Source organism: Tyto alba, unplaced genomic scaffold, assembly GCF_018691265.1.
Source record: "Tyto alba isolate M040663 unplaced genomic scaffold, T.alba_DEE_v4.0 Super-Scaffold_9, whole genome shotgun sequence".
NCBI lineage: Eukaryota > Metazoa > Chordata > Aves > Strigiformes > Tytonidae > Tyto > Tyto alba.
The window spans coordinates 1,351,400-1,378,199 of NW_024881330.1; the positions used below are offsets into that span (position 1 = coordinate 1,351,400).

General features: G+C 54.9%; 5 protein-coding genes across 5 annotated transcripts; all 5 read left to right on the forward strand.

Annotated features, from left to right (window-relative positions):
- The first annotated feature begins 185 nt into the window (after positions 1-185).
- On the forward strand, positions 186-494 carry LOC122152648 (feather keratin-like). Its single transcript, XM_042785960.1, has one exon. It carries the CDS (start codon positions 186-188, stop codon positions 492-494), a length of 309 nt encoding a protein of 102 aa, XP_042641894.1.
- A 10,672-nt stretch (positions 495-11,166) lies between these two features.
- Positions 11,167-11,757, forward strand: LOC122152646 (feather keratin-like). The gene has a single exon (XM_042785958.1). The coding sequence runs from the start codon at positions 11,167-11,169 to the stop codon at positions 11,479-11,481; it is 315 nt and encodes a 104-aa protein (XP_042641892.1). The 3' UTR covers positions 11,482-11,757.
- A 4,334-nt stretch (positions 11,758-16,091) lies between these two features.
- Positions 16,092-16,452, forward strand: LOC122152695 (feather keratin-like). Its single transcript, XM_042786160.1, has one exon. It carries the CDS (start codon positions 16,092-16,094, stop codon positions 16,404-16,406), a length of 315 nt encoding a protein of 104 aa, XP_042642094.1. The 3' UTR covers positions 16,407-16,452.
- Positions 16,453-19,417: 2,965 nt separating this feature from the next.
- Positions 19,418-19,796, forward strand: LOC122152690 (feather keratin-like). Its single transcript, XM_042786136.1, has one exon. It carries the CDS (start codon positions 19,418-19,420, stop codon positions 19,730-19,732), a length of 315 nt encoding a protein of 104 aa, XP_042642070.1. The 3' UTR covers positions 19,733-19,796.
- A 5,598-nt stretch (positions 19,797-25,394) lies between these two features.
- Positions 25,395-26,177, forward strand: LOC122152679 (feather keratin-like). The gene has a single exon (XM_042786125.1). The coding sequence runs from the start codon at positions 25,395-25,397 to the stop codon at positions 25,707-25,709; it is 315 nt and encodes a 104-aa protein (XP_042642059.1). The 3' UTR covers positions 25,710-26,177.
- The last annotated feature ends 623 nt before the right edge of the window (positions 26,178-26,800 follow it).

Below are 26,800 nucleotides of genomic sequence, written 5' to 3' on the forward strand. Positions count from 1 at the left end.
CTGGCCTGCCTGGCCCGGCTCTTCCAGCACGCTCTGCTGGCCCCAGCCTCAGCAGCCCTCACGCCTCCCCGCAGCCACGCTCCCCACAGCCCCACACCACGCCTCCCCACTCCCTCGCCCTCCTGCACCACCGCCCCTCCGCTTTCTCACCCCCCTCTCTTCCAGGGCCCCTCCACACCACAGCCATGGCCTGCTCCGACCTCTGCCGCCCCTGCGGACCCACCCCGCTGGCTAACAGCTGCAACGAGCCCTGTGTCAGGCAGTGCGAGGACTCCCGCGTCGTCATCCAGCCTTCCACCGTGGTGGTCACCCTGCCAGGACCCATCCTCAGCTCCTTCCCCCAGAGCACCGCCGTCGGATCCTCCTCATCGGCTGCCGTGGGCAACGTCCTCAGCTCCCAGGGAGTGCCCGTCTCCTCCGGAGGCTTCGGCTTCGGCTACGGCTTGGGCGGCCTGGGCTGCTTCGGCGCCGGGAGAGGCTGCTACCCCTGCTAAGGGCCCTCACCACCACCCCTGACACCAACCACCCACACCCTGCAAGCCACGGCATCGATTGAAGACGCAGCTCCGGGCTGTTGCCGGCACATGGGCTCACCCTCCACGGCTCCTCCTCTCTAAGCACCAAACATGGAAGCAGTGAAGGGGCAGCCCAGGTTTCCTGGAAACATTGCCCAAGTACCTCCTCTTTTTCTCCAACTGTATTCTTTGCATCCGCCTTCCTGCTATGTCCACGACTCTCTGCCGCAGGCACCTTCTACAAAGCCAAAGGTCACTGGGGACCTCAGGCGGGCTGCTCCAACTGTAGGGTAGGAAGGCTGTGGTGCTCTGGAAAAGTCTACTGCCCCGAAGGGACCTCTGCTGATGGTCACCCTATTGCACCTCAGACGACCTTGCTTTCCATTTCTTTTCCTTCAATAAAGTTCTGCATCCCAGTCAATGACTATACCACATCTTTTCTTCTCCGAAATCTCTTTCAACTTTACCCAGCACAAAGCCAGGGCTCAACTGCCATTGCTGTGGTGGGTGGAAAAGGGATACAAGACCTCTCCTCGAAAATACGTCACCACCAACACAGACTGGACCTGGGGGGCTTCCAGATTGTGGCACAAGCCCATTCTTGCACAAACTAAGGGGTAGATAGCACAACACTCCCCTACACACACCTCTGATGAGGTCCTTCCTGTGCCAGCACACACTTGACTAACTGTTTTCCACAGCATTACTCTCCAGCTCTCCCAGCAAACAGAATCACGGGATCATTACTTTGGCAGGAACCTCTGGAGAGCAGGTGCTTCTACTCCCTCTGCGCAAGCAGGGACAGCTGCAGCAGGTTGTCCGGGTTCCACGGCCGCTCACATTTTCAGTATCTCCCAGGATGGAGCCTCTTCCACTCCTTGACCACACTCACACTGAGCAAGACTTGCTGCTTTTGCCCGTGGAATTCCATCCTTTCTCACTTGTGCCCAAGGCCTCTTGTCCTGCAAATGCGCGCTACTGAGGAGAGCCCGGCTCCCTTCACCTCATTCCCTGGCTTCAAGGATTTATAAACATTTAAGAATGAGTGTAAAGGGGAGGCAGTGGATGTACAGTTCTCAGTTTTAGTAAGGTTTCCGATTCTGGCCCTCTCGGAATACGCCTACACAATTGTTCCAACTGTGATGTGAGAACGTACATGCAGCATTGGGTAAAGAACTGGCTGAACAGCAGCGCTCAAAGAGTTGTAGGGAATGGGGATACAGCTGACACCTTCTGGAGCAGGCAGGATAGATTAGAGCACTGGGCAATGATTAACGGCCAGAAATTGAAGAAGAAGAAATGGCAGATTGTGCACATAGGAGGGAGCAATCTCTCTACGCACGTAACAGACTGGGAGAGGAGTGGCTGGAGAGCAGCCCTGCAGAAAGGGATCTGGGGGTGCTGGCTGACAGCAGGCTCCCGACGAGTCAGCAGCATAGCCTGGCAGCCAAGGGGGCAAACCGCATCCTGGGGTGCAGCCAACACAGTACAACCAGCCGGTCACAGGAGGGGATTAGCCCGCTGGATTCCCCGCTGCTGCAGCCTCACCTTGAGTATCGTGGGCAGAATTGGATCCCTCCAATTTAAAAAAGGATGTTAAAGTTCTTGAAAGCAGCCAGAGCAGGGCAAGGAAGCTGATGGATGACGGGGCTGGAAGGGCAAGTCCTATAAGGAGCAGCAAAAGACTCTGTGTTCATCTAGCCTGGAGAAAAGGAGGCTGAGGGGCAGCCTCATTGCTCTCTGCTGCTTCCAGAGGACAGGACGTGGAGAGGGAGCTGCTGAGCTCTTCTCCATGAGATCCAGAGACAGGATTCATGGCAATGGGTCAAATGAACCTCCTCAATGGGAGGTTCAGACAGATAGAAGGAATTATTTCATTACAGAGCGCGTGGCGAAACACTGAAAGAGGCTTCCTAGAGAGGTGGACGATGCCCCAAGTCTGACAGTGTTTAAGAGGCATTTGGACAAACAATGCCCTTAATTACATGCTCTTCCTCTTCGTCACCCCAGCAGCGAACAGGCAGTTGGACAAGATGATCACTGCACGTCCCTTCCAACTGGACTCTTCTAGTCCAGTCTTGTCTATTATGCTTCGCCAAGCCTTTGGCACGCAAACATCACCTCGAGGTTCTCAGGTGCACAGCCCCACGCAGCACGCACGCCTCCCCTTTGCCCTCCACTGCATCCAATCCCACTCTGGCCCCACAAACACTGCGCAGAGAAATGGCCTCACCCCTCGGCAATCACCCCAAAGTCAGACCCCACCTCCCCAGCCTCCCCTGCCTGCCGTTCCCACTCCCCCTGGGCCTCTCCCCACACTCACCATCTCTCCCACAACTCACCAGCCTCAGCTCCACAGCCAGGCCCTGCCTCAGCACCCTCAGCAGCCAGCCAATCACAAGGCACTTAACAGCCTGCCAATCAGGGGGCAGCTGACAGGCACCAGCTGCTGCAGAAGCCCCTGGAAGCTTCCAGAAGGTGCCTGTCAGGACTCCAAAATCGACATTTCTGGTACAATAAATGGATAATCTTCACCAAACAGCCCCCAAAACAACTGCTGGGAGGGGTGGCTGTGAATGAGGGAATGAATGAGTAGAAATGCTGGCGAAAAACAAACAAAACATCTCAAATGACAGCAGTTAGGGGACTCAGCGGGGTAGGAGGGAAGGAAAATGCCCTCATAAAATAATATCCCCCCCCAAAAAAAACTGATGCAAATAAAGGCATCCACAGACTCTGTCCGTCTTCGCTGTACTGCTGGGTGCCGTAGACACCCATGTAGGGTCCCCTGTCATTGTTCACCCTTGCTGTGGCCCCCAGGCCAACTGCCTGGCACTCCCAGTGACACCACCTTCCCTCATGGTGGGGTTCTCGGGTCAGCCAGAGATGGTCCCGTGTCCCAGTCCCCTCTCGCACCGCCTTGCATGTTTCTCCTGATGCCTTCTCCTCCATGGTCAAAAACGTGAGCATCCTTGCCTCCAATTCCCCTCACAAATCACCAAATTCTCATACGTCCCACCAGACACCGCGCAGAGAAATGGCCTCACCCCAAGGAAAATCCCCAAGGCCCTGGCTCACCAGCTGCCCCTGCCTCCTCCTCCCACTCCCCCTCTCCTCTCGCCACACTCATGGGCTCTCCGGAAACTCACGTCTCCCTGCACGGTGACCCATGTGCAATCAAAGAGTCCTTTAGCATGGAAAAAACCCTTAAGAGCACTGAGTACAAATGTTAACCTCACACCACTCGTCTGCCACTAACCATGTCCCTAAGTGTCACATCTAAACGTCTATCAAATACCACCCGCGATGGGGACTCCACCATTTCCCTGCGCAACCTTCTCCAAAACTTGATAACACTCTGGGTGCACAAATTGTTCCTCATGTCCAAACCAAAGCTCAAAGGGCACAATTGGAGGCTGTTTCCTCTTCTGTCACTCATTACTAATAATAAGAGACAGACACGCACCTCCATACAACCTTCATTCAAGCAGTTGTACACAGCAATAACGTCTCCCCTCCGTCTTCCTTTTCTGGAAACAAACCACCCAAAGTTCCTTCAAGCATTCCCCATTTATTCTTCTTTTATAGTCCATTCAGCAGCTTCACTGCTCTAATTTGGATGCATCACGCCACGGCCCACACTGTAAATTTCCCAGCCCCGGCTCACGGGAGCGCTCCGGCGGGGCCAACCCAAGCCTTTGGGGAGCAGGGCAGGCCTCCCGACAGCACAGGGCTTGCCAGCTCTGAACCAGGGCTGCCAGGCCAACGGCCTGCTCTCGCAAACAGCCCTCCTCTGCCTGCTGGCACTGCCACCCCCAGGGACGGCCCCAAGGGGCTGCAAGCCCAAACAGGCAGCCGCCTTTCTCCCAGCCACAGCCTAACAAGCCAGAGGGGCAACAAGACACACACACAGAGCAGATAGCCGAAAGGCCAGGGCTAAAGAGAGGCTTAGCGAGCTGGCGGTGAGGTGGGGAGGGACTGAACGCCATGTCAGGGTCAACGCCTTGTGCCTGACACAACTGCAAAGACCAGACCAGCTTACCAGGGCTGTGAGGAATTGGAGACCCCATTACACAACATGCCGCAAGCCACAACACACGAATGCATTGGGTTGACCTCATTGTTGACAAGCACATCTACATTTCGGCAACATCTAGCAAATGCTCTGACACAAAGAACCAACATTAATGCATTTTTCCTCTATTACTCGCACTTAAAAGTTGCATCAAGAGTCACGAGTACAGGTCCTCCAGAAAAGGACATGAAAAGTGAGCGTTGCGGGAAGGGAAACACACCCCACCTCATTATTGGCGAGGTCGTGGCACACAAGAGCCGCCTGCTGCAAAGTGCCGTCACGCGCAAAGGCTGTCCCGCCCCTTGGGCACCCGCATAAAAGCCGGCCCAGCGCCTCTCTCCCTCACACCCTTCTCCTGACGCCTTCTCCTCCGCGCTCAACAAGGTGAGCCTCAACCCCCTTCCCCTCCTTCTCCTGGCCTGCCTGGCCCGGCTCTTCCAGCACGCTCTGCTGGCCCCAGCCTCAGCAGCCCTCACGCCTCCCCGCAGCCACGCTCCCCACAGCCCCACACCACGCCTCCCCACTCCCTCGCCCTCCTGCACCACCGCCCCTCCGCTTTCTCACCCCCCTCTCTTCCAGGGCCCCTCCACACCACAGCCATGGCCTGCTCCGACCTCTGCCGCCCCTGCGGACCCACCCCGCTGGCTAACAGCTGCAACGAGCCCTGTGTCAGGCAGTGCGAGGACTCCCGCGTCGTCATCCAGCCTTCCACCGTGGTGGTCACCCTGCCAGGACCCATCCTCAGCTCCTTCCCCCAGAGCACCGCCGTCGGATCCTCCTCATCGGCTGCCGTGGGCAACGTCCTCAGCTCCCAGGGAGTGCCCGTCTCCTCCGGAGGCTTCGGCTTCGGCTACGGCTACGGCTTGGGCGGCCTGGGCTGCTTCGGCGCTGGAAGGGGCTGCTACCCCTGCTAAGGGCCCTCACCACCACCCCTGACACCAACCACCCACACCCTGCAAGCCACGGCATTGATTGAGGACGCAGGTCCGGGCTGTTGCTGGCACATGGGCTCACCCTCCATGGCTCCTCCTCTCAAGGCACTATGCAAAGAAACAGGGAAGGGGGAGCCCCGGCTGCCTGGAAACATGGCCCATGTACCTCCTCCTGTTCTCCAACTGTCTTCTTTGCATCGCCCCTTCTGCTATGTCTACTACTCTCTACTGCAAACACCTTCTCACAAGTCACAGCCCACTTGGTGGCTTTGGTGGGCTGCTCTCACTGGAGGGAAGGTAGACCTCAGAGCTCTGGAACGTGTAATGCACTCAAGAGACCTCGGATGATGGTTGCCATATTTCTACATCAGACCAGCTCCCTTCCACTCGGCGATCCTGCATTCTCCCTGGTTTTTTCTCTCAATAAAGTTCTTCTGCATCCCAGATTCACATGCCTCCACTTCCTTTCTTCTCCCAAGGCTCTTCCAACCTCACCCAGCACAAAGCCAGGGCTCTGCAACCCATTGGCATGGGTGGAAAGGGGCTACAAGACCTCACCTATCGAGTATGTCCCCAGCAACAGCAACAATAGAGACCAGCTTAGAATCATTCAGGTTGGAAAAGTCTGTTATGATCATCGAGTCCACCTGTTAACCTAACACTACCAAGTCCACCACTAAACCACGTCTGTTAACAGCACATCTACACATCATTTATATACCTCCAGGGATGGTGACTCAACAAATTTCCTGGGCAGCATGTTCTAACGCTTGGCAACCTTTTTAAAGAACAAATGTTTCCTCATATCCAATCTAATCCTCCCCTGGCACAACATGAGATTGTTTCCTTTCATCCTATCACTTCTTACTTGGGAAAAGAAGCCAACATCCACGTCTCTGTCACCTCCTTTCAGGTAGCTGCAGAGATCGACAAGGGTCCCCTCAGCCTCCTGTTCTTCAGAACCACTCCAGGTCCTTCAGTGACTCTTTGTAGGACTCATTCGCTAAGCGCTTCACCAGCTTCCTTGCCCTTCTTTGGACATTCTCCAGCACCTCAATGGCTTCTTTTAGTGAGGGGCCCAAAACTGAACACGGTATTCCAGGGGCGGCCTCATCAGTAACTAAAGAACAGCGGGACGATCCCTTCCCTAGTCCTGCTGGCCACACTGTTCCTGACAGAAGCCAGGACACTATTGGCCTCCTTGGCCACCTGGGCACACTGCTGGCTCATACTCAGACGGTTGTTGACCAAGACCCGCAGGTCCTTTTCCATCAGGCAGCTTTCCAGCCACTCTGCCCCAAGCCTAGAGCATTGCAGGGGGGTTGTTGTGACCCAGTTGCAGGACCCAGCACCGATCCTTGTTGATCCTCATACAATTGTCCTCGGCCCATCGATGCAGCCTGTCCAGATCCCTCTGTCAACCCTTCCTACCCTCAAGCAGATCAACACTCCCACTCAACTTGCTGATGTCTGCAGTGTTACTGAGGGTGCACGCCATCCCCTCCGCCAGATCGCTGATAAAGCTATTCAAGAAAATTGGCCCAAACACCCAGCCCTGGGCAACACCACTTGTGACGGGCCACCAACTGGATTTACCTCCATTCACCACAACTCTTAGGGCACAAATATCCAGCTGGTTCTCTACCAAGCAAACAGTATGTCTAATCCAAACCACGAGCAGCTGGTTTCACCAGGAGAATGATCTGGGAAACAGCATCAAAGGCTTTACTAAATTGCAGGTAAAGAACATCCAAAGCCTCTCCTCTTATTGAGGGAGATCAGGATAGTCAAGCAGGACCTGCCTTTCATAAAACCATGCTGACTGGGCTTGATCACCTGGTTGCCCTGTAGGTGCTGAGGGAAGGCACTCAGGTTGATCTGCTCTACAACTTTGCTTGGCACTGTGGTCACACTCACAGGACTCTAGTTCCCCACATCCTCTTTCCAGCCTTTCTTGTACACGAGCCTCAATTCTGCTAATCTCCAGTCAACATGGGTGTAACTGTTTACCCCAGGAGTGCTGAGAAGTGCTTGAAAGTGGCTTGATGATGCACATCTACCAGACCCCTCAATATGCTTGGACAGATCCAACACAGCCCCATGGACATGTGCGTGTCTAAGTGCTCTAGCAGGTCGCTAACCATCTGCATTGAACTATGAGGGCTTCATTCTGCTCCCCGCTGACCCACTTCCTGCCTCAGCAGTAATCTGGACATCACATCAAAGACAGTCACACCAAAAAGAATCTCACGGTGTGCAAGGATCCTCTGGAGATCATCTACTTCATGCCAACCTGCTCAAGCACAGCCAGCTCGAGCACGATGTCCAGCACCATGTCCACACAGGTTTTCAGTGTCTCCAAGGATGGGAATTCAGCACATCTTTGCACAACCAGTTTCACTCTTTGACCACTCTCACACCGGAAAAAAAGGTTGCCTTCCCTTCCAAGGAAATGGCACATCTTTGCACCTCTGTCCATTCACCTTTGCACTATCCATGGGCACACGTAAGAAGATTCTCACTCCTCTGTCCATCTGCCCTCCAATCTGGGATTTAGACACACTGATGATATCTCCCTGGCACAGTCTTGAATCCTGCCTGATAAAACTCCCAGCTCTCTCAGCTTCCCCTCATAGCAAAGATGCTCCAGTCCATTCAGCGTCTCGTGAGAGCCCTGCACTCACCTCGTTCCATTAAGTTTACATCCCTCCTCCACAGGGGAGCCCTCAATGGACACAGGACTCCACATGGGGCCTCACCACCCCTGCAGAGAGCTCAGGATCACCTCCGCCAACCTCCTGCTAACGCTCTTCCCAACGCCATCCTGGAGATACTTGGCGTTTTTTGCCAAGACGATGTGATGATACCACAGCATCCAGCTCGTTCTCCCAACCAGCAACACAAAGCCGGGTTCAGTAAAGCTGCTTTCCAGCCTCTCTACCCCTAGCATGCCCTGCTGCCCAGCATTATTCACCACAAAGATGCAGGCCTTCGCATTTCTGCATCTTCAACTCCCAGAGATTCCCCTCTGCCTCATTCTCCAGCTACCTCTGAATGGCGGCACAACCATCCGTTGGCTTAGCCTCTCTTCCAGGTTTTGCATCATCTGACAACTTCCTGAGGCAGCACGGTGTACTACCACCCACGTCATTTGATGAGGATGTTGAACAGTGTTGGCCCCATGGATGCCAGTCCTGGGCTACGCCATTTGAGACTTGCCTGCATCTGGACTTTGGGACACTCATCACAAGCTGCTGGACCCAGCCCTTCAGCCACTTACACAACCCATACTTTCCTGGCTTGTCTAGGAATGGGCAAGGGCAGAAATAGTCAAAGGCCTCACTAAACAGGCGAGGTAAACACCAGCCACGGCGCCCTCCTCATCCACAAAGTGAGTCACTTCAATATAGAGGACACAGATGCCGGATAAGCATGATTTCCCCTTTGTAAATCCACACTGACAGCTCTGCATCAGCTTCTTGTCCTTCCTGGGACTGGCACTGCTTTCTGGGAGGATTTTCAAGATCACTTGCCACAGGAGCAAGGCCAGCCTCACCAGCTTCTACCTTCCTGAATCTTCCTTTCCAATCTGCTTCAATACATGAGCCCTATAACCTCTCCTCCAGCCATCAGGAACTACTCCCAGGCACCATCACATTTCCAAGCTACTTGGTGTGCTCTCTCAAGGACTCCAGCCAGCTCCCGCAGCATTCATCGCTGTGACACCTCAAGCCCCCAGGACATACGTCCATCCTGTCACAAAGCAGTCCTTCCTGCCAAGATTCATCTCCCTCATACACAAAGACCGTTTGAACACAAAATCCTGCAAAACACTCTCCTGGACTCAGCTGGGAAACACCTTGCCATTCCTCTAGACCTTCACCACGCGTCCACCACCACCAGGGCCTCGGCTCTGCAGCCGCGTGCTGCATGCTTGCCTCCAACTCCCCTTGGAAATCTCCAAACTCTCTTTCCATTGGACACTGCAAAGAGAAATGGCCTCAGCCTTCGGCACTCATCCCAAGGAAAGTCCCCAAAGGCCCTGGCTCACCAGCCGCCCCTTCCTGCTTCTCCCACTCCCCCTCTGCCTCTCACCACACTCATGGGCTCTCCAGAAACTCCCTTACACTTTCAGGCTGTCCCATGTGCAATCACAGAATACTTTATTTTGGAAAAGACATTTAACATAATCAAGTCCAACAGTTAACTTCATACGACCTAGTCCGCCACTAAACCATGTCTCTAAGCGCCACATCTAAATGTCTATTAAAACCCTTCTGGGATGGGGACTCCACCATTTCCCTGCGCAACCTTCTCCACGGCTTGATAACACTCTGGGTGCACATATTGCTCCTCATGTCCAATCCAAAGCTCCCCGGGCACAATTGGAGGCTGTTTCCTCCTCTATCACTCATTACTAAGAATGGGAGACTGACACGCACCTCCGTGCAACCTTCATTCAAGTAGTTGTACAGAGCAATAACATTTCCCCTCAGTCTTAGTTTCCTGGAAAGAAAACACCCGAAGTTCCTTCAAGCATTCCTCATTTATTATTCTTTTATAGTCCCTTCAGCAGCTTCACTGCGCTAATTTGGATACATCACGCCAAGGCCCAGACTCTAAACTTCCCAGCCTCAGATAAGGGGAGCGCTCTGGCGAGCCAACCCAAGCCTTTGGGGAGCAGGGCAGGCCTCCCCACAGCACAGGGCTTGCCAGCTCTGAACCAGGGCTGCCAGGCCAACGGCCTGCTCTCGCAAACAGCCCTCCTCTGCCTGCTGGCACTGCCACCCCCAGGGACGGCCCCAAGGGGCTGCAAGCCCAAACTGGCAGCCGCCTTTCTCCCAGCCACAGCCTAACAAGCCAGACGGGCAACAAGACACACACAGAGCAGCTGACAGGAAAAGCCGGGTCTAAAGACAGACTTACTGAGCTGGCGGTAAGGTGGGGAGGGATGGAACGCCATGGCAGGGGCAGTGTCTCATGCCTGGCACACTTGCAAAGCCCGGACCAGCCAGCCAGGGCTGCGAGGAAATGGAGACCCCTCTTCACAACACACCCAAAGCCACAACACGAATGCATCCTGATGACCTCAATTGTTGACAAGCACATCTACATTTTGGCAACATCTACCAAACGCTCTGATGAACAAAAGCAACACTAAGGCTTTTTCCTCTGTTACTCGCACTTAAAAGTTGCCGCCACGGTCAGAAGGACACGTCCTCAACAGAAGTACAGAAATGGAGCGTTGCGGGAAGGGAAACACACCCCACCTCATTACTGGCGAGGTCGTGGCACACAAGAGCCGCCTGCTGCAAAATGCCGTCACGCGCAAAGGCTGTCCCGCCCCTTGGGCACCCGCATAAAAGCCGGCCCAGCGCCTCTCTCCCTCACACCCTTCTCCTGACGCCTTCTCCTCCGCGCTCAACAAGGTGAGCCTCAACCCCCTTCCCCTCCTTCTCCTGGCCTGCCTGGCCCGGCTCTTCCAGCACGCTCTGCTGGCCCCAGCCTCAGCAGCCCTCACGCCTCCCCGCAGCCACGCTCCCCACAGCCCCACACCACGCCTCCCCACTCCCTCGCCCTCCTGCACCACCGCCCCTCCGCTTTCTCACCCCCCTCTCTTCCAGGGCCCCTCCACACCACAGCCATGGCCTGCTCCGACCTCTGCCGCCCCTGCGGACCCACCCCGCTGGCTAACAGCTGCAACGAGCCCTGTGTCAGGCAGTGCGAGGACTCCCGCGTCGTCATCCAGCCTCCCGCCGTGCTCGTCACCCTGCCAGGACCCATCCTCAGCTCCTTCCCCCAGAGCACCGCCGTCGGATCCTCCTCATCGGCTGCCGTGGGCAACGTCCTCAGCTCCCAGGGAGTGCCCGTCTCCTCCGGAGGCTTCGGCTTCGGCTACGGCTACGGCTTGGGCGGCCTGGGCTGCTTCGGCGCCAGAAGGGGCTGCTACCCCTGCTAAGGTGCATTGTCACATGAGCTTGATGTCAACGGCTCCTCCTCTCTAAGCACCAAACATGGAAGCAGTGAAGGGGCAGCCCAGGTTTCCTGGAAACATTGCCCAAGTACCTCCTCTTTTTCAGCAACTGTCTTCCTTGCATCCGCTTTCCTGCTATGTCCGCGAATCTCCTGCCACAGGCACCTTCTACAAAGCCAAAGCCCACTGGGGACCTCAGGCGGGCTGCTCCAACTGTAGGGTAGGAAGGCTGTGGTGCTTTGGAAAAGTCTACTGCCCCGAAGGGACCTCTGCTGATGGTCGCCCTACTGCACCTCAGACGACCTAGCTTTCCATTTTTTTTCTTCAATAAAGTTCTTCTGCATCCCAGTCAAAGACTATAACACTTCTTTTCTTCTCCGAAAGCTCCTTCCACTTTACCCAGCACAAAGCCAGGGCTCAACTGCCATTGCTGTAGTGGGTGGAAAAGGGATACAAGACCTCTCCTCAGAAATGCGTCACCACCAACACAGACTGGACCTGGGGGGCTTCCAGAATGTGGCACAAGCCCATTCTTGCACAAACTAAGGGGTAGATAGCACAACACTCCCCTACACACACCTCTGATGAGGTCCTTCCTGTGCCAGCACACACTTGACTAACTGTATTCCACAGCATTACTCTCCAGCTCTCCCAGCAAACAGAATCACGGGATCATTACTTTGGCAGGAACCTCTGGAGAGCAGGTGCTTCTACTCCCTCTGCGCAAGCAGGGACAGCTGCAGCAGGTTGTCCGGGTTCCACGGCCGCTCACATTTTCAGTATCTCCCAGGATGGAGCCTCTTCCACTCCTTGACCACACTCACACTGAGCAAGACTTGCTGCTTTTGCCCGTGGAATTCCATCCTTTCTCACTTGTGCCCAAGGCCTCTTGTCCTGCAAACGCGCGCTACTGAGGAGAGCCCGGCTCCCTTCACCTCATTCCCTGGCTTCAAGGATTTATAAACATTTAAGAATGAGTGTAAAGGGGAGGCAGTGGATGTACAGTTCTCAATTTTAGTAAGGTTTCCGATTCTGTCCCTCTCGGAATACGCCTACACAATTGTTCCAACTGTGATGTGAGAACGTACATGCAGCGATGGGTAAAGAACTGGCTGAACAGCAGGGCTCAAAGAGTTGTAGGGAATGGGGATACAGCTGACACCTTCTGGAGCAGGCAGGATAGATTAGAGCACTGGGCAATGATTAACGGCCAGAAATTGAAGAAGAAGAAATGGCAGATTGTGCACCTAGGAGGGAGCAATCTCTCTACGCACGTAACAGACTGGGAGAGGAGTGGCTGGAGAGCAGCCCTGCAGAAAGGGATCTGGGGGTGCTGGCTGACAGCAGGCTCCCGACGAGTCAGCAGCATAGCCTGGCAGCCAAGGGGGCAAACCGCATCCTGGGGTGCAGCCAACACAGTACAACCAGCCGGTCACAGGAGGGGATTAGCCCGCTGGATTCCCCGCTGCTGCAGCCTCACCTTGAGTATCGTGGGCAGAATTGGATCCCCCAATTTAAAAAAGGATGTTAAAGTTCTTGAAAGCAGCCAGAGCAGGGCAAGGAAGCTGATGGATGACAGGGCTGGAAAGGCAAGTCCTATAAGGAGCAGCAAAAGACTCTGTGTTCATCTAGCCTGGGGAAAAGGAAGCTGAGGGGCAGCCTCATTGCTCTCTGCTGCTTCCAGAGGACAGGACGTGGAGAGGGAGCTGCTGAGCTCTTCTCTATGAGATCCAGAGACAAGATTCATGGCAATGGGTCAAATGAACCTCCTCAATGGGAGGTTCAGACAGATAGAATGAATTATTTAGTTACAGAGCATGTGGCGAAACACTGAAAGAGGCTTCCTAGAGAGGTGGACGATGCCCCAAGTCTGACAGTGTTTAAGAGGCATTTGGACAAACAATGGCCTTAATTACATGCTCTTCCTCTTCGTCACCCCAGCAGCGAACAGGCAGTTGGACAAGATGATCACTGCACGTCCCTTCCAACTGGACTCTTCTAGTCCAGTCTTGTCTATTATGCTTCGCCAAGCCTTTGGCACGCAAACATCACCTCGAGGTTCTCAGGTGCACAGCCCCACGCAGCACGCACGCCTCCCCTTTCCCCTCCACTGCATCCAATCCCACTCTGGCCCCACAAACACTGCGCAGAGAAATGGCCTCACCCCTCGGCAATCACCCCAAAGTCAGAACCCACCTCCCCTGCCTGCCGTTCCCACTCCCCCTGGGCCTCTCCCCACACTCACCATCTCTCCCACAACTCACCAGCCTCAGCTCCACAGCCAGGCCCTGCCTCAGCACCCTCAGCAGCCAGCCAATCACAAGGCACTTAACAGCCTGCCAATCAGGGGGCAGCTGACAGGCACCAGCTGCTGCAGAAGCCCCTGGAAGCTTCCAGAAGGTGCCTGTCAGGACTCCAAAATCGACATTTCTGGTACAATAAATGGATAATCTTCACCAGACAGCCCCCAAAACAACTGCTGGGAGGGGTGGCTGTGAATGAGGGAATGAATGAGTAGAAATGCTGGCGAAAAAACAAACAAAACATCTCAAATGACAGCAGTTAGGGGACTCAGAGGGGTAAGAGGGAGGGAAAATGCCCTCATAAAATAATATCCCCCCCCAAAAAAAACTGATGCAAATAAAGGCATCCACAGACTCTGTCCGTCTTCGCTGTACTGCTGGGTGCAGTAGACACCCATGTAGGGTCCCCTGTCATTGTTCACCCTTGCTGTGGCCCCCAGACCAACTGCCTGGCACTCCCAGTGACACCACCTTCCCTCATGGTGGGGTTCTCGGGTCAGCCAGAGATGGTCCCGTGTCCCAGTCCCCTCTCGCACCGCCTTGCATGTTTCTCCTGATGCCTCCTCCTCCATGGTCAAAAACATGAGCACCCTTGCCTCCAATTCCCCTCACGAATCACCAAATTCTCATACGTCCCACCAGACACCACGCAGAGAAATGGCCTCACCCCAAGGAAAATCCCCAAGGCCCTGGCTCACCAGCCGCCCCTGCCTGCTCCTCCCACTCCCCCTCTCCTCTCGCCACACTCATGGGCTCTCCGGAAACTCACGTCTCCCTGCACGGTGACCCATGTGCAATCACAGAGTCCTTTAGCATGGAAAAAACCCTTAAGAGCATTGAGTCCAAATGTTAACCTCACACTACTAGACCGCCACTAACCATGTCCCTAAGTGTCACATCTAAACCTCTATCAAATACCACCCGGGATGGGGACTCCACCACTTCCCTGCGCAACCTTCTCCACAGCTTGATAACACTCTGGGTGCACTAATTGTTCCTCATGTCCAAATCAAAGCTCCCCGGGAACAATTGGAGGCTGTTTCCTCTTCTATCACTCATTACTAATAATAAGAGACAGACACGCACCTCCATACAACCTTCATTCAAGTAGCTGTATACAGCAATAACGTCTCCCCTCAGTCTTTGTTTTCTGGAAACAAACCACCCAAAGTTCCTTCAAGCATTCCCCATTTATTCTTCTTTTATAGTCCATTCAGCAGCTTCACTGCTCTAATTTGGATGCATCACGCCAAGGCCCACACTGTAAATTTCCCAGCCCCGGCTCGGGGGAGTGCTCCGGCGGGGCAAACCCAAGCCTTTGGGGAGCAGGGCAGGCCTCCCCACAGCACAGGGCTTGCCAGCTCTGAACCAGGGCTGCCAGGCCAACGGCCTGCTCTCGCAAACAGCCCTCCTCTGCCTGCTGGCACTGCCACCCCCAGGGACGGCCCCAAGGGGCTGCAAGCCCAAACAGGCAGCCGCCTTCCTTCCAGCCACAGCCTTACAAGCCAGAGGGGCAACAAGACACACACACAGAGCAGATAGCTGAAAGGCCAGGGCTAAAGAGAGGTTTAGCGAGCTGGCGGTGAGGTGGGGAGGGACTGAACGCCATGGCAGGGTCAATGTCTTGTGCCTGACACAACTGCAAAGAACAGACCAGATTTCCAGGGCTGTGAGGAACTGGAGACCCCATTACACAACATACCCAAAGCCACAACACACGAATGCATCCCGATGACCTCACTGTTGAGAAGCACATCTACATTTTGGCAACATCTACCAAATGCTCTGATGAACAAAAGCAACACTAAGGATTTTTCCTCTGTTACTCGCACTTAAAAGTTGCCGCCAGGGTCAGAAGGACACTTCCTCAAGAGAAGGACACGAAACAGAGGTTTGCGGGAATAGAAACACACCCCACCTCATTATTGGCGAGGTCGTGGCACACAAGAGCCGCCTGCTGCAAAATGCCGTCACGCGCAAAGGCTGTCCCGCCCCTTGGGCACCCGCATAAAAGCCGGCCCAGCGCCTCTCTCCCTCACACCCTTCTCCTGACGCCTTCTCCTCCGCGCTCAACAAGGTGAGCCTCAACCCCCTTCCCCTCCTTCTCCTGGCCTGCCTGGCCCGGCTCTTCCAGCACGCTCTGCTGGCCCCAGCCTCAGCAGCCCTCACGCCTCCCCACAGCCACGCTCCCCACAGCCCCACACCACGCCTCCCCACTCCCTCGCCCTCCTGCACCACCGCCCCTCCGCTTTCTCACCCCCCTCTCTTCCAGGGCCCCTCCACACCACAGCCATGGCCTGCTCCGACCTCTGCCGCCCCTGCGGACCCACCCCACTGGCTAACAGCTGCAACGAGCCCTGTGTCAGGCAGTGCGAGGACTCCCGTGTCGTCATCCAGCCTCCCGCCGTGCTCGTCACCCTGCCAGGACCCATCCTCAGCTCCTTCCCCCAGAGCACCGCCGTCGGATCCTCCTCATCGGCTGCCGTGGGCAACGTCCTCAGCTCCCAGGGAGTGCCCGTCTCCTCCGGAGGCTTCGGCTTCGGCTACGGCTACGGCTTGGGCGGCCTGGGCTGCTTCGGTGCCAGAAGGGGCTGCTACCCCTGCTAAGGGCCCTCACCACCACCCCTGACACCAACCACCCACACCCTGGAAGCCCCGGCATCGATTGAGGACACAGCTCCGGGATGTTGCTGGCACATGGGCTCACCCTCCATGGTTCCTCCTCTCAAGGCACCATGAAAAGAAACAGGGAAGGGGGAGCCCCGGCTGCCTGGAAACTTGGCCCACGTACCTTCTCCTGTTCTCCAACTGTCTTCTTTGCATCGCCCCTTCTGCTATGTCTGCTGCTCTCCACTGCAAACACCTTCTCACAAGCCAAAGCCCACTTGGAGCTCCAGTGAGCTACTCCTACCGCAGGGCGGGAAGACCTCAGAGATCTGGCAACATCACCTGCACAAGGGACCTCGGCTTGTGGTCGCTGTACTTCCACCACAGATCGGCTCTCTTCCACTCGGCGCTCCTGCCTTTTCCCTGTGTTTTTCCCTCAATAAAGTTCTCCTGCAAACCACCCAAACAAGCCTCCTCTTTCTTTCTTCTCCCAAGGCTCTTCCAACCTCACCCACCTAAAGCCAGGGCTCAACAGGCCATCAGAATGAGTAGAAAAGCGCTACACAACAACTCTTAGCGAGGATCTCTCCAGCAAGGACACCAACACAGACTGGAAGCGGGGGGCTTCCCGCCCATGACACAAGCCCTTCACTTGCCTGCAGAAAGGCTCGGACATGCTATGCACTTCTAGACATGCCCTTAACATAGCTTCCCCATGGCTACACACACCTGACCAACCCTTTTCCCCAGCACAACTCTCTGGTCACCACAACAAGCACAATCAAAGCAAAAAGAACCACTGGCTGCCAAGCTACCTCTGAAGATCATCTGCTTCAACCCAAGCGGCTCAAGCATGGCCAGCTCAAGCACGCTGTCAACAAACATGTCCAGTCAAGTTTTCAGTATCTCCAGGGATGGGACTTCAGCACTTCTTTACAGAAACAGTTGCACTCTTTGACCACTCTCACACTGAAAAACGATTGCCACTCTTCCAAGGGTACAGCAGGTCATTTCAGATTTCTCCATTCTCCCTTGTCCTGGTCATGCACACCCATGAGAAGAGTCTCACTGCCGTTTCCACATGCCCTCCCAGTTGGGATTTAGACACACTGATGACATCTCCCTGGCACAGCATTTCCTCCCAGATGAAAAAAGCTCTCAGCTCTCTCAGTTTCCCTCATAGCAAAGATGCTCCAGTCCCTTTAGAGTCTCAATGGCCCTGAATTCACCTCAATCCTCTAAGTCCATGTCCTTCTTCAACGGGGGAGCCTTCTATGGACACAGGACTCCATGTGAGGCCTCACCAGCCCTGCAGGGACTACAGGATCACCTCCACAAACCTCCTGGCAACGCTCTTCCCAACGCCGCTCTGGAGATACTTGGCCTCTTTTGCCGTAATGGCGCAGTGATGCCTCGCAGTCAGGTCATTCTCCACCAGCAACACAAAGCAGGGTTCAGTAAAGCTGCTTTCCAGCCTCTCTACCCCCAGCATGTCCAGATGCCCTGTGCTATTCACGCCACAGATGCAGGCCTTTGCATTTCTGCCTCTTGAACTCCCAGAGATTCCCCTCTGCCTCATTCTCCAGACTCCCTCAGAATGGCAGCACGACCATCCATTGGCTTAGGTTCTCTTCCAGATTTTGCATCATCTGACAACTTCCCTAGGCAGCACGTCGTCCCACTCCCCAAGTCACTGATGAGGATGTTGAACAGTGTTGGCCCCATGGATGCCAGTCCTGGGCTACGCCGTTTGAGACTTGCCTGCATCTGGACTTTGGGACACTCATCACAAGCCACTGCGCCCAGCCCTTCAGCCACTTTCGCAACCAATACTTTCTCAGTGTGTTTAGGAACATGCAAGGGGGGAAAGTGTCAAAGCTTAACGAAAAAAGGCGAGGTAAACACCAGCCACGGCTCTCATCCTTGTCCACCAAGAGAGTCACTTCAATATAGAGGACATGGAGGTCGCTCAACTGTGACTTCCCCTTTGTAAATCCACACCGACAGATCCGCACCAGCTTCTTGTCCTTCCTGGGACTGATAGTGCTTTCTGGGAGGATTTTCAACATCACCTGCCACAGGAGCAAGGCCAGTCTCAACAGTTTCTACTTTCCCAAATCTTCCATCCTCGTCTGCTTCAATAGATCAGGCCTATAAGCTCTCTTCCAGCCATCAGGAACTGCTCAAAAGGGAAGCCGTCTTTCTCACAGCCACAGCCTTACAAGAACGAGGGGCAGGCAACCTCGTGGATCTCAGCCAGCGGGGAAGGCCAGGCCTAAAGACACGCTTAGCAAGCTGGCATAAGGCGGGGAGGGACGGAACGTCATGGTAGGGTCAGCCCCTCGTGTCTGGCAAATCTACAAATCCCAAACCAGTCTGCCAGGGCTGCGAGGAAATGGAGACCCCTCTTCACAACACACCCAAAGCCACAACACGAATGCATCCCGATGACCTCACTTGTCGAGAAGCATATCTATATTTTGGCAACATCTAGCAAACGCTCTGAGAAAAAGAACCAACATTTATGACTTTTTCCTCTATTACTCGCACTTAAAAGTTGCCGCCAGGGTCAGAAGGACACGTCCTCAAGAGAAGTACAGAAATGGAGCGTTGCGGGAAGGGAAACACACCCCACCTCATTATTGGCGAGGTCGTGGCACACAAGAGCCGCCTGCTGCAAAATGCCGTCACGCGCAAAGGCTGTCCCGCCCCTTGGGCACCCGCATAAAAGCCGGCGCCCAGCGCCTCTCTCCCTCACACCCTTCTCCTGACGCCTTCTCCTCCGCGCTCAACAAGGTGAGCCTCAACCCCCTTCCCCTCCTTCTCCTGGCCTGCCTGGCCCGGCTCTTCCAGCACGCTCTGCTGGCCCCAGCCTCAGCAGCCCTCACGCCTCCCCGCAGCCACGCTCCCCACAGCCCCACACCACGCCTCCCCACTCCCTCGCCCTCCTGCACCACCGCCCCTCCGCTTTCTCACCCCCCTCTCTTCCAGGGCCCCTCCACACCACAGCCATGGCCTGCTCCGACCTCTGCCGCCCCTGCGGACCCACCCCGCTGGCTAACAGCTGCAACGAGCCCTGTGTCAGGCAGTGCGAGGACTCCCGCGTCGTCATCCAGCCTCCCGCCGTGCTCGTCACCCTGCCAGGACCCATCCTCAGCTCCTTCCCCCAGAGCACCGCCGTCGGATCCTCCTCATCGGCTGCCGTGGGCAACGTCCTCAGCTCCCAGGGAGTGCCCGTCTCCTCCGGAGGCTTCGGCTTCGGCTACGGCTACGGCTTGGGCGGCCTGGGCTGCTTCGGTGCCAGAAGGGGCTGCTACCCCTGCTAAGGGCCCTCACCACCACCCCTGACACCAACCACCCACACCCTGGAAGCCCCGGCATCGATTGAGGACGCAGCTCCGGGCTGTTGCCGGCACATGGGCTCGCCATCCACGGCTCCTCCTCTCTAAGCACCAAACATGGAAGCCATGAAGGGGCAGCCCAGGTTTCCTGGAAACATTGCCCAAGTACCACCTCTTTTTCTCCAACTGTCTTATTTGCATCAGCCTTCCTGCTATGTCTACTACTCTCCACTGCATACACTTTCTCACAAGCCACAGCCCACTTGGTGGCTTTGGCGGGCTGCTCTCACTGGAGGGAAGGTAGACCTCAGAGCTCTGGAACGTGTAATGCACTCAAGAGACCTCGGATGATGGTTGCCATATTTCTACATCAGACCAGCTCCCTTCCCCTCGGTGCTCCTGCATTCTCCCTGTTTTTTTCTCTCAATAAAGTCCATCTGCATCCCAGTTTCACATGCCTCCACTTCCTTTCTTCTCCCAAGGCTCTTCCAACCTCACCCAGCACAAAGCCAGGGCTCTGCAACCCATTGGCATGGGTGGAAAGGGGCTACAAGACATCACCTATCGAGTATGTCCCCAGCAACAGTAACAATAGAGACCAGCTTAGAATCATTCAGGTTGGAAGAGGCTGTTATGATCATCGAGTCCACCTGTTAACCTAACACTACCAAGTCCACCACTAAATCACGTCTGTTAACAGCACATCTACACATCATTTATATACCTCCTGGGATGGTGACTCAACAAATTTCCTGGGCAGCATGTTCTAACGCTTGGCAACCTTTTTAATGAACAAATGTTTCCTAATATCCAATCTAATCCTCCCCTGGCACAACATGAGATTGTTTCCTTTCATCCTATCACTTCTTACTTGGGAAAAGAAGCCAACATCCACGTCTCTGTCACCTCCTTTCAGGTAGCTGCAGAGATCGACAAGGGTCCCCTCAGCCTCCTGTTCTTCAGAACCACTCCAGGTCCCTCAGTGACTCTTTGTAGGACTCATTCGCTAAGCGCTTCACCAGCTTCCTTGCCCTTCTTTGGACATTCTCCAGCACCTCAATGGCTTCTTTTAGTGAGGGGCCCAAAACTGAACACGGTATTCCAGGGGCGGCCTCATCAGTAACTAAAGAACAGCGGGACGATCCCTTCCCTAGTCCTGCTGGCCACACTGCTCCTGACAAGCCAGGACACTATTGGCCTCCTTGGCCACCTGGGCACACTGCTGGCTCATACTCAGACGGTTGTTGACCAAGACTCGCAGGTTCTTTTCCATCGGGCAGCTTTCCAGCCACTCTGCCCCAAGCCTAGAGCATTGCAGGGGGGTTGTTGTGACCCAGTTGCAGGACCCAGCACTGATCCTTGTTGATCCTCATACAGTTGGCCTCGGCCCATCGATGCAGCCTGTCCAGATCCCTCTGTCAACCCTTCCTACCCTCAAGCAGATCAACACTCCCAGTCAACTTGCTGATGTCTGCAGTGTTACTGAGGGTGCACGCCATCCCCTCCGCCAGATCGCTGATAAAGCTATTAAACAAAATTGGCCCAAACACACAGCCCTGGGCAACACCACTTGTGACTGGCCACCAACTGGATTTACCTCCATTCACCACAACTCTTAGGGCACAAATATCCAGCTGGTTCTCTACCAAGCAAACAGTATGTCTAATCCAAACCACGAGCAGCTAGTTTCACCAGGAGAATGATCTGGGAAACAGCATCAAAGGCTTTACTAAATTGCAGGTAAAGAACATCCAAAGCCTCTCCTCTTATTGAGGGAGATCAGGATAGTCAAGCAGGACCTGCCTTTCATAAAACCATGCTGACTGAGCCTGATCACCTGGTTGCCCTGTAGGTGCCGAGGGAAGGCACTCAGGTTGATCTGCTCTACAACTTTGCTTGGCACTGTGGTCACACTCACAGGACTCTAGTTCCCCACATCCTCTTTCCAGCCTTTCTTGTACATGAGCCTCAATTCTGCTAATCTCCAGTCAACATGGGTGTAACTGTTTACCCCAGGAGTGCTGAGAAGTGCTTGAAAGTGGCTTGATGATGCACATCTACCAGGCCCCTCAATATGCTTGGACAGATCCAACACAGCCCCATGGACATGTGCGTGTCTAAGTGCTCTAGCAGGTCGCTAACCATCTCCATTGAACAATGAGGGCTTCATTCTGCTCCCCGCTGACCCACTTCCTGCCTCAGCAGTAATCTGGACATCACATCAAAGACAGTCACACCAAAAAAAATCTCACGGTGTGCAAGGATCCTCTGGAGATCATCTACTTCATCCCAACCTGCTCAAGCACAGCCGGCTCGAGCACGATGTCCAGCACCATGTCCACACAGGTTTTCAGTATCTCCAAGGATGGGAATTCAGCACATCTTTGCACAACCAGTTTCACTCTTTGACCACTCTCACACCGGAAAAAAGGGTTGCCTTCCCTTCCAAGGAAATGGCACATCTTTGCACCTCTGTCCATTCACCTTTGCACTATCCATGGGCACACGTAAGAAGATTCTCACTCCTCTGTCCATCTGCCCTCCAATCTGGGATTTAGACACACTGATGATATCTCCCTGGCACAGTCTTGAATCCTGCCTGATAAAACTCCCAGCTCTCTCAGCTTCCCCTCATAGCAAAGATGCTCCAGTCCATTCAGCGTCTCGTGAGAGCCCTGCACTCACCTCGTTCCATTAAGTTTACATCCCTCCTCCACAGGGGAGCCCTCAATGGACACAGGACTCCACATGGGGCCTCACCACCCCTGCAGAGAGCTCAGGATCACCTCCGCCAACCTCCTGCTAACGCTCTTCCCAACGCCATCCTGGAGATACTTGGCGTTTTTTGCCAAGACGATGTGATGATACCACAGCATCCAGCTCGTTCTCCCAACCAGCAACACAAAGCCGGGTTCAGTAAAGCTGCTTTCCAGCCTCTCTACCCCTAGCATGCCCTGCTGCCCAGCATTATTCACCACAAAGATGCAGGCCTTCGCATTTCTGCATCTTCAACTCCCAGAGATTCCCCTCTGCCTCATTCTCCAGCTACCTCTGAATGGTGGCACAACCATCCGTTGGCTTAGCCTCTCTTCCAGGTTTTGCATCATCTGACAACTTCTTTAGGCAGCATTTTGTCCCACTCCCCACGTCACTGATGAGGATGTTGAACAGTGTTGGCCCCATGGATGCCAGTCCTGGGCTATGCCATTTGAGACTTGCCTGCATCTGGACTTTGGGACACTCATCACAAGCTGCTGGACCCACCCCTTCAGCCACTTACACAACCCATACTTTCCTGGCTTGTCTAGGAATGGGCAAGGGCAGAAATAGTCAAAGGCCTCACTAAACAGGCGAGGTAAACACCAGCCACGGCTCCCTCCTCGTCCACAAAGTGAGTCACTTCAATATAGAGGACACAGATGCCGGATAAGCATGATGTCCCCTTCGTAAATCCACACTGACAGCTCTGCATCAGCTTCTTGTCCTTCCTGGGACTGGCACTGCTTTCTGGGAGGATTTTCAAGATCACTTGCCACAGGAGCAAGGCCAGCCTCACCAGCTTCTACCTTCCCGAATCTTCCTTTCCAATCTGCTTCAATACATGAGCCCTATAACCTCTCCTCCTGCCATCAGGAACTACTCCCAGGCACCATCACATTTCCAAGCTACTTGGTGTGCTCTCTCAAGGACTCCAGCCAGCTCCCGCAGCATTCATCGCTGTGACACCTCAAGCCCCCAGGACATACGTCCATCCTGTCACAAAGCAGTCCTACCTGCCAAGATTCATCTCCCTCATACACAAAGACCGTTTGAACACAAAATCCTGCAAAACACTCTCCTGGACTCAGCTGGGAAACACCTTGCCATTCCTCTAGACCTTCACCACGTGTCCACCACCACCAGGGCCTCGGCTCTGCAGCCGCGTGCTGCATGCTTGCCTCCAACTCCCCTTGGAAATCTCCAAACTCTCTTTCCATTGGACACTGCAAAGAGAAATGGCCTCAGCCTTTGGCACTCATCCCAAGGAAAGTCCCCAAAGGCCCTGGCTCACCAGCCGCCCCTTCCTGCTTCTCCCACTCCCCCTCTGCCTCTCACCACACTCATGGGCTCTCCAGAAACTCCCTTACACTTTCAGGCTGTCCCTTGTGCAATCACAGAACACTTTATTTTGGAAAAGACATTTAACATAATCAAGTCCAACAGTTAACTTCACACAACCTAGTCCGACACTAAACCATGTCTCTAAGCACCACATCTAAATGTCTATTAAATCCCTCCTGGGATGGGGACTCCACCATTTCCCTGCGCAACCTTCTCCACAGCTTGATAACACTCTGGGTGCACAAACTGTTCCTCATGTCCAATCCAAAGCTCCCCGGGCACAACTGGATGCTGTTTCCTCTTCTGTCACTCATTACTAATAATAAGAGACTGACACGCACCTCCGTACAACCTTCATTCAAGTAGTTGTACACAGCAATAACATCTCCCCTCCATCTTCCTTTTATGGAAACAAACCACCCAAAGTTCCTTCAAGCATTCCCCATTTATTCTTCTTTTATAGTCCATTCAGCAGCTTCACTGCTCTAATTTGGATGCATCACGCCAAGGCCCAGACTCTAAACTTCCCAGCCCCAGATAAGGGGAGCGCTCTGGCGAGCCAACCCAAGCCTTTGGGGAGCAGGGCAGGCCTCCCCACAGCACAGGGCTTGCCAGCTCTGAACCAGGGCTGCCAGGCCAACGGCCTGCTCTTGCAAACAGCCCTCCTCTGCCTGCTGGCACTGCCACCCCCAGGGACAGCCCCAAGGGGCTGCAAGCCCAAACAGGCAGCCGCCTTCCTCCCAGCCACAGCCTAACAAGCCAGAGGGGCAACAAGACACACACACAGTGCAGATGTCTTTTGCCCTGGCCTTTTGGCTATGTTTAGCGAGCTGGCGGTGAGGTGGGGAGGGACTGAACACCGTGGCAGGGTCAACGCCTTGTACCTGACAAAACTGCAAAGAACAGACCAGATTTCCAGGGCTGTGAGGAATTGGAGACCCCATTACACAACATACCGCAAGGCACAACACAAGACTGCATCCTGATGACCTCACTGTTGACAAGCACATCTACATTTTGGCAACATCTACCAAATGTTCTCTCAAACACAACCAAGACTGAGTCTGTTTCCTCTATTATTTGTACTTGAAACTTGCCGCCTGTGTCAGAATGACACGTCCTCAAGAAGAAGGACATGAAACTGAGCGTTGTGGGAAGGAAACACACCCCACCTCATTATTGGCGAGGTCGTGGCACACAAGAGCCGCCTGCTGCAAAATGCCGTCACGCGCAAAGGCTGTCCCGCCCCTTGGGCACCCGCATAAAAGCCGGCCCAGCGCCTCTCTCCCTCACATCCTTCTCCTGACGCCTTCTCCTCCGCGCTCAACAAGGTGAGCCTCAACCCCCTTCCCCTCCTTCTCCTGGCCTGCCTGGCCCGGCTCTTCCAGCACGCTCTGCTGGCCCCAGCCTCAGCAGCCCTCACGCCTACCCGCAGCCACGCTCCCCACAGCCCCACACCACGCCTCCCCACTCCCTCGCCCTCCTGCACCACCGCCCCTCCGCTTTCTCACCCCCCTCTCTTCCAGGGCCCCTCCACACCACAGCCATGGCCTGCTCCGACCTCTGCCGCCCCTGCGGACCCACCCCGCTGGCTAACAGCTGCAACGAGCCCTGTGTCAGGCAGTGCGAGGACTCCCGCGTCGTCATCCAGCCTCCCGCCGTGCTCGTCACCCTGCCAGGACCCATCCTCAGCTCCTTCCCCCAGAGCACCGCCGTCGGATCCTCCTCATCGGCTGCCGTGGGCAACGTCCTCAGCTCCCAGGGAGTGCCCGTCTCCTCCGGAGGCTTCGGCTTCGGCTACGGCTACGGCTTGGGCGGCCTGGGCTGCTTCAGTGCCAGAAGAGGCTGCTACCCCTGCTAAGGGCCCTCACCACCACCCCTGACACCAACCACCCACACCCTGGAAGCCACGGCATCGATTGAGGACGCAGCTCCGGGCTGTTGCTGGCACATGGGCTCACCCTCCATGGCTCCTCCTCTCAAGGCACCATGAAAAGAGACAGGGAAGGGGGAGCCCCGGCTGCCTTGAAACTTGGCCCATGTACCTCCTCCTTTTCTCCAACTGTCTTCTTTGCATCGCCTCTTCTGCTATTTCCCTTTCTCTCTGCTGCAAACAGCCTCTCACAAGCCAAAGCCCACTTGGAGCTCCAGTGAGCTACTCCTACTGCAGGGCAGGAAGACCTCAGAGATCTGACAAAATCAACTGCACAAAAGGGCTCTCGGCTTGTGGTCGCTGTACTTCCACCACAGATCGGTTCTCTTCCACTCGGCGCTCCTGCCTTTTCCCTGTGTTTTTCCCTCAATAAAGTTCTCCTGCAAACCACCCAAACAAGCCTCCTCTTTCTTTCTTCTCCCAAGGCTCTTCCAACCTCACCCACCTAAAGCCAGGGCTCAACAGGCCATCAGAATGAGTACAAAAGCGCTACACAACAACTCTTAGCGAGGATCTCTCCAGCAAGGACACCAACACAGACTGGAAGCGGGGGGCTTCCCGCCCATGGCACATGCCCTTCACTTGCCTGCAGAAAGGCTCGGACACGCTATGCACTTCTAGACATGCCCTTAACATAGCTTCCCCATGGCTACACACACCTGACCAACCCTTTTCCCCAGCATAACTCTCTGGTCACCACAACAAGCACAATCAAAGCAAAAAGAATCACTGGGTGCCAAGCTACCTCTGAAGATCATCTGCTTCAACCCAAGCGGCTCAAGCATGGCCAGCTCAAGCACGCTGTCAACAAACATGGCCAGTCAAGTTTTCGGTATCTCCAGGGATGGGACTTCAGCACTTCTTTGCAGAACCAGTTTCACACTTTGACCACTCTCACACTGAAAAAGGATTGCCACTCTTCCAAGGGTACGGCAGGTCATTTCAGATTTCTCCATTCTCCCTTGTCCTGGTCATGCACACCCATGAGAAGACTCTCACTGCCGTTTCCACCTGCCCTC

Bases quoted from the DNA above. Each gene is read 5' to 3' on its own strand.
- LOC122152690 (XM_042786136.1), top strand. From the start codon at position 19,418: ATGGCCTGCTCCGACCTCTGCCGCCCCTGCGGACCCACCCCGCTGGCT.
- LOC122152679 (XM_042786125.1), top strand. From the start codon at position 25,395: ATGGCCTGCTCCGACCTCTGCCGCCCCTGCGGACCCACCCCGCTGGCT.
- LOC122152695 (XM_042786160.1), top strand. From the start codon at position 16,092: ATGGCCTGCTCCGACCTCTGCCGCCCCTGCGGACCCACCCCACTGGCT.
- LOC122152648 (XM_042785960.1), top strand. From the start codon at position 186: ATGGCCTGCTCCGACCTCTGCCGCCCCTGCGGACCCACCCCGCTGGCT.
- LOC122152646 (XM_042785958.1), top strand. From the start codon at position 11,167: ATGGCCTGCTCCGACCTCTGCCGCCCCTGCGGACCCACCCCGCTGGCT.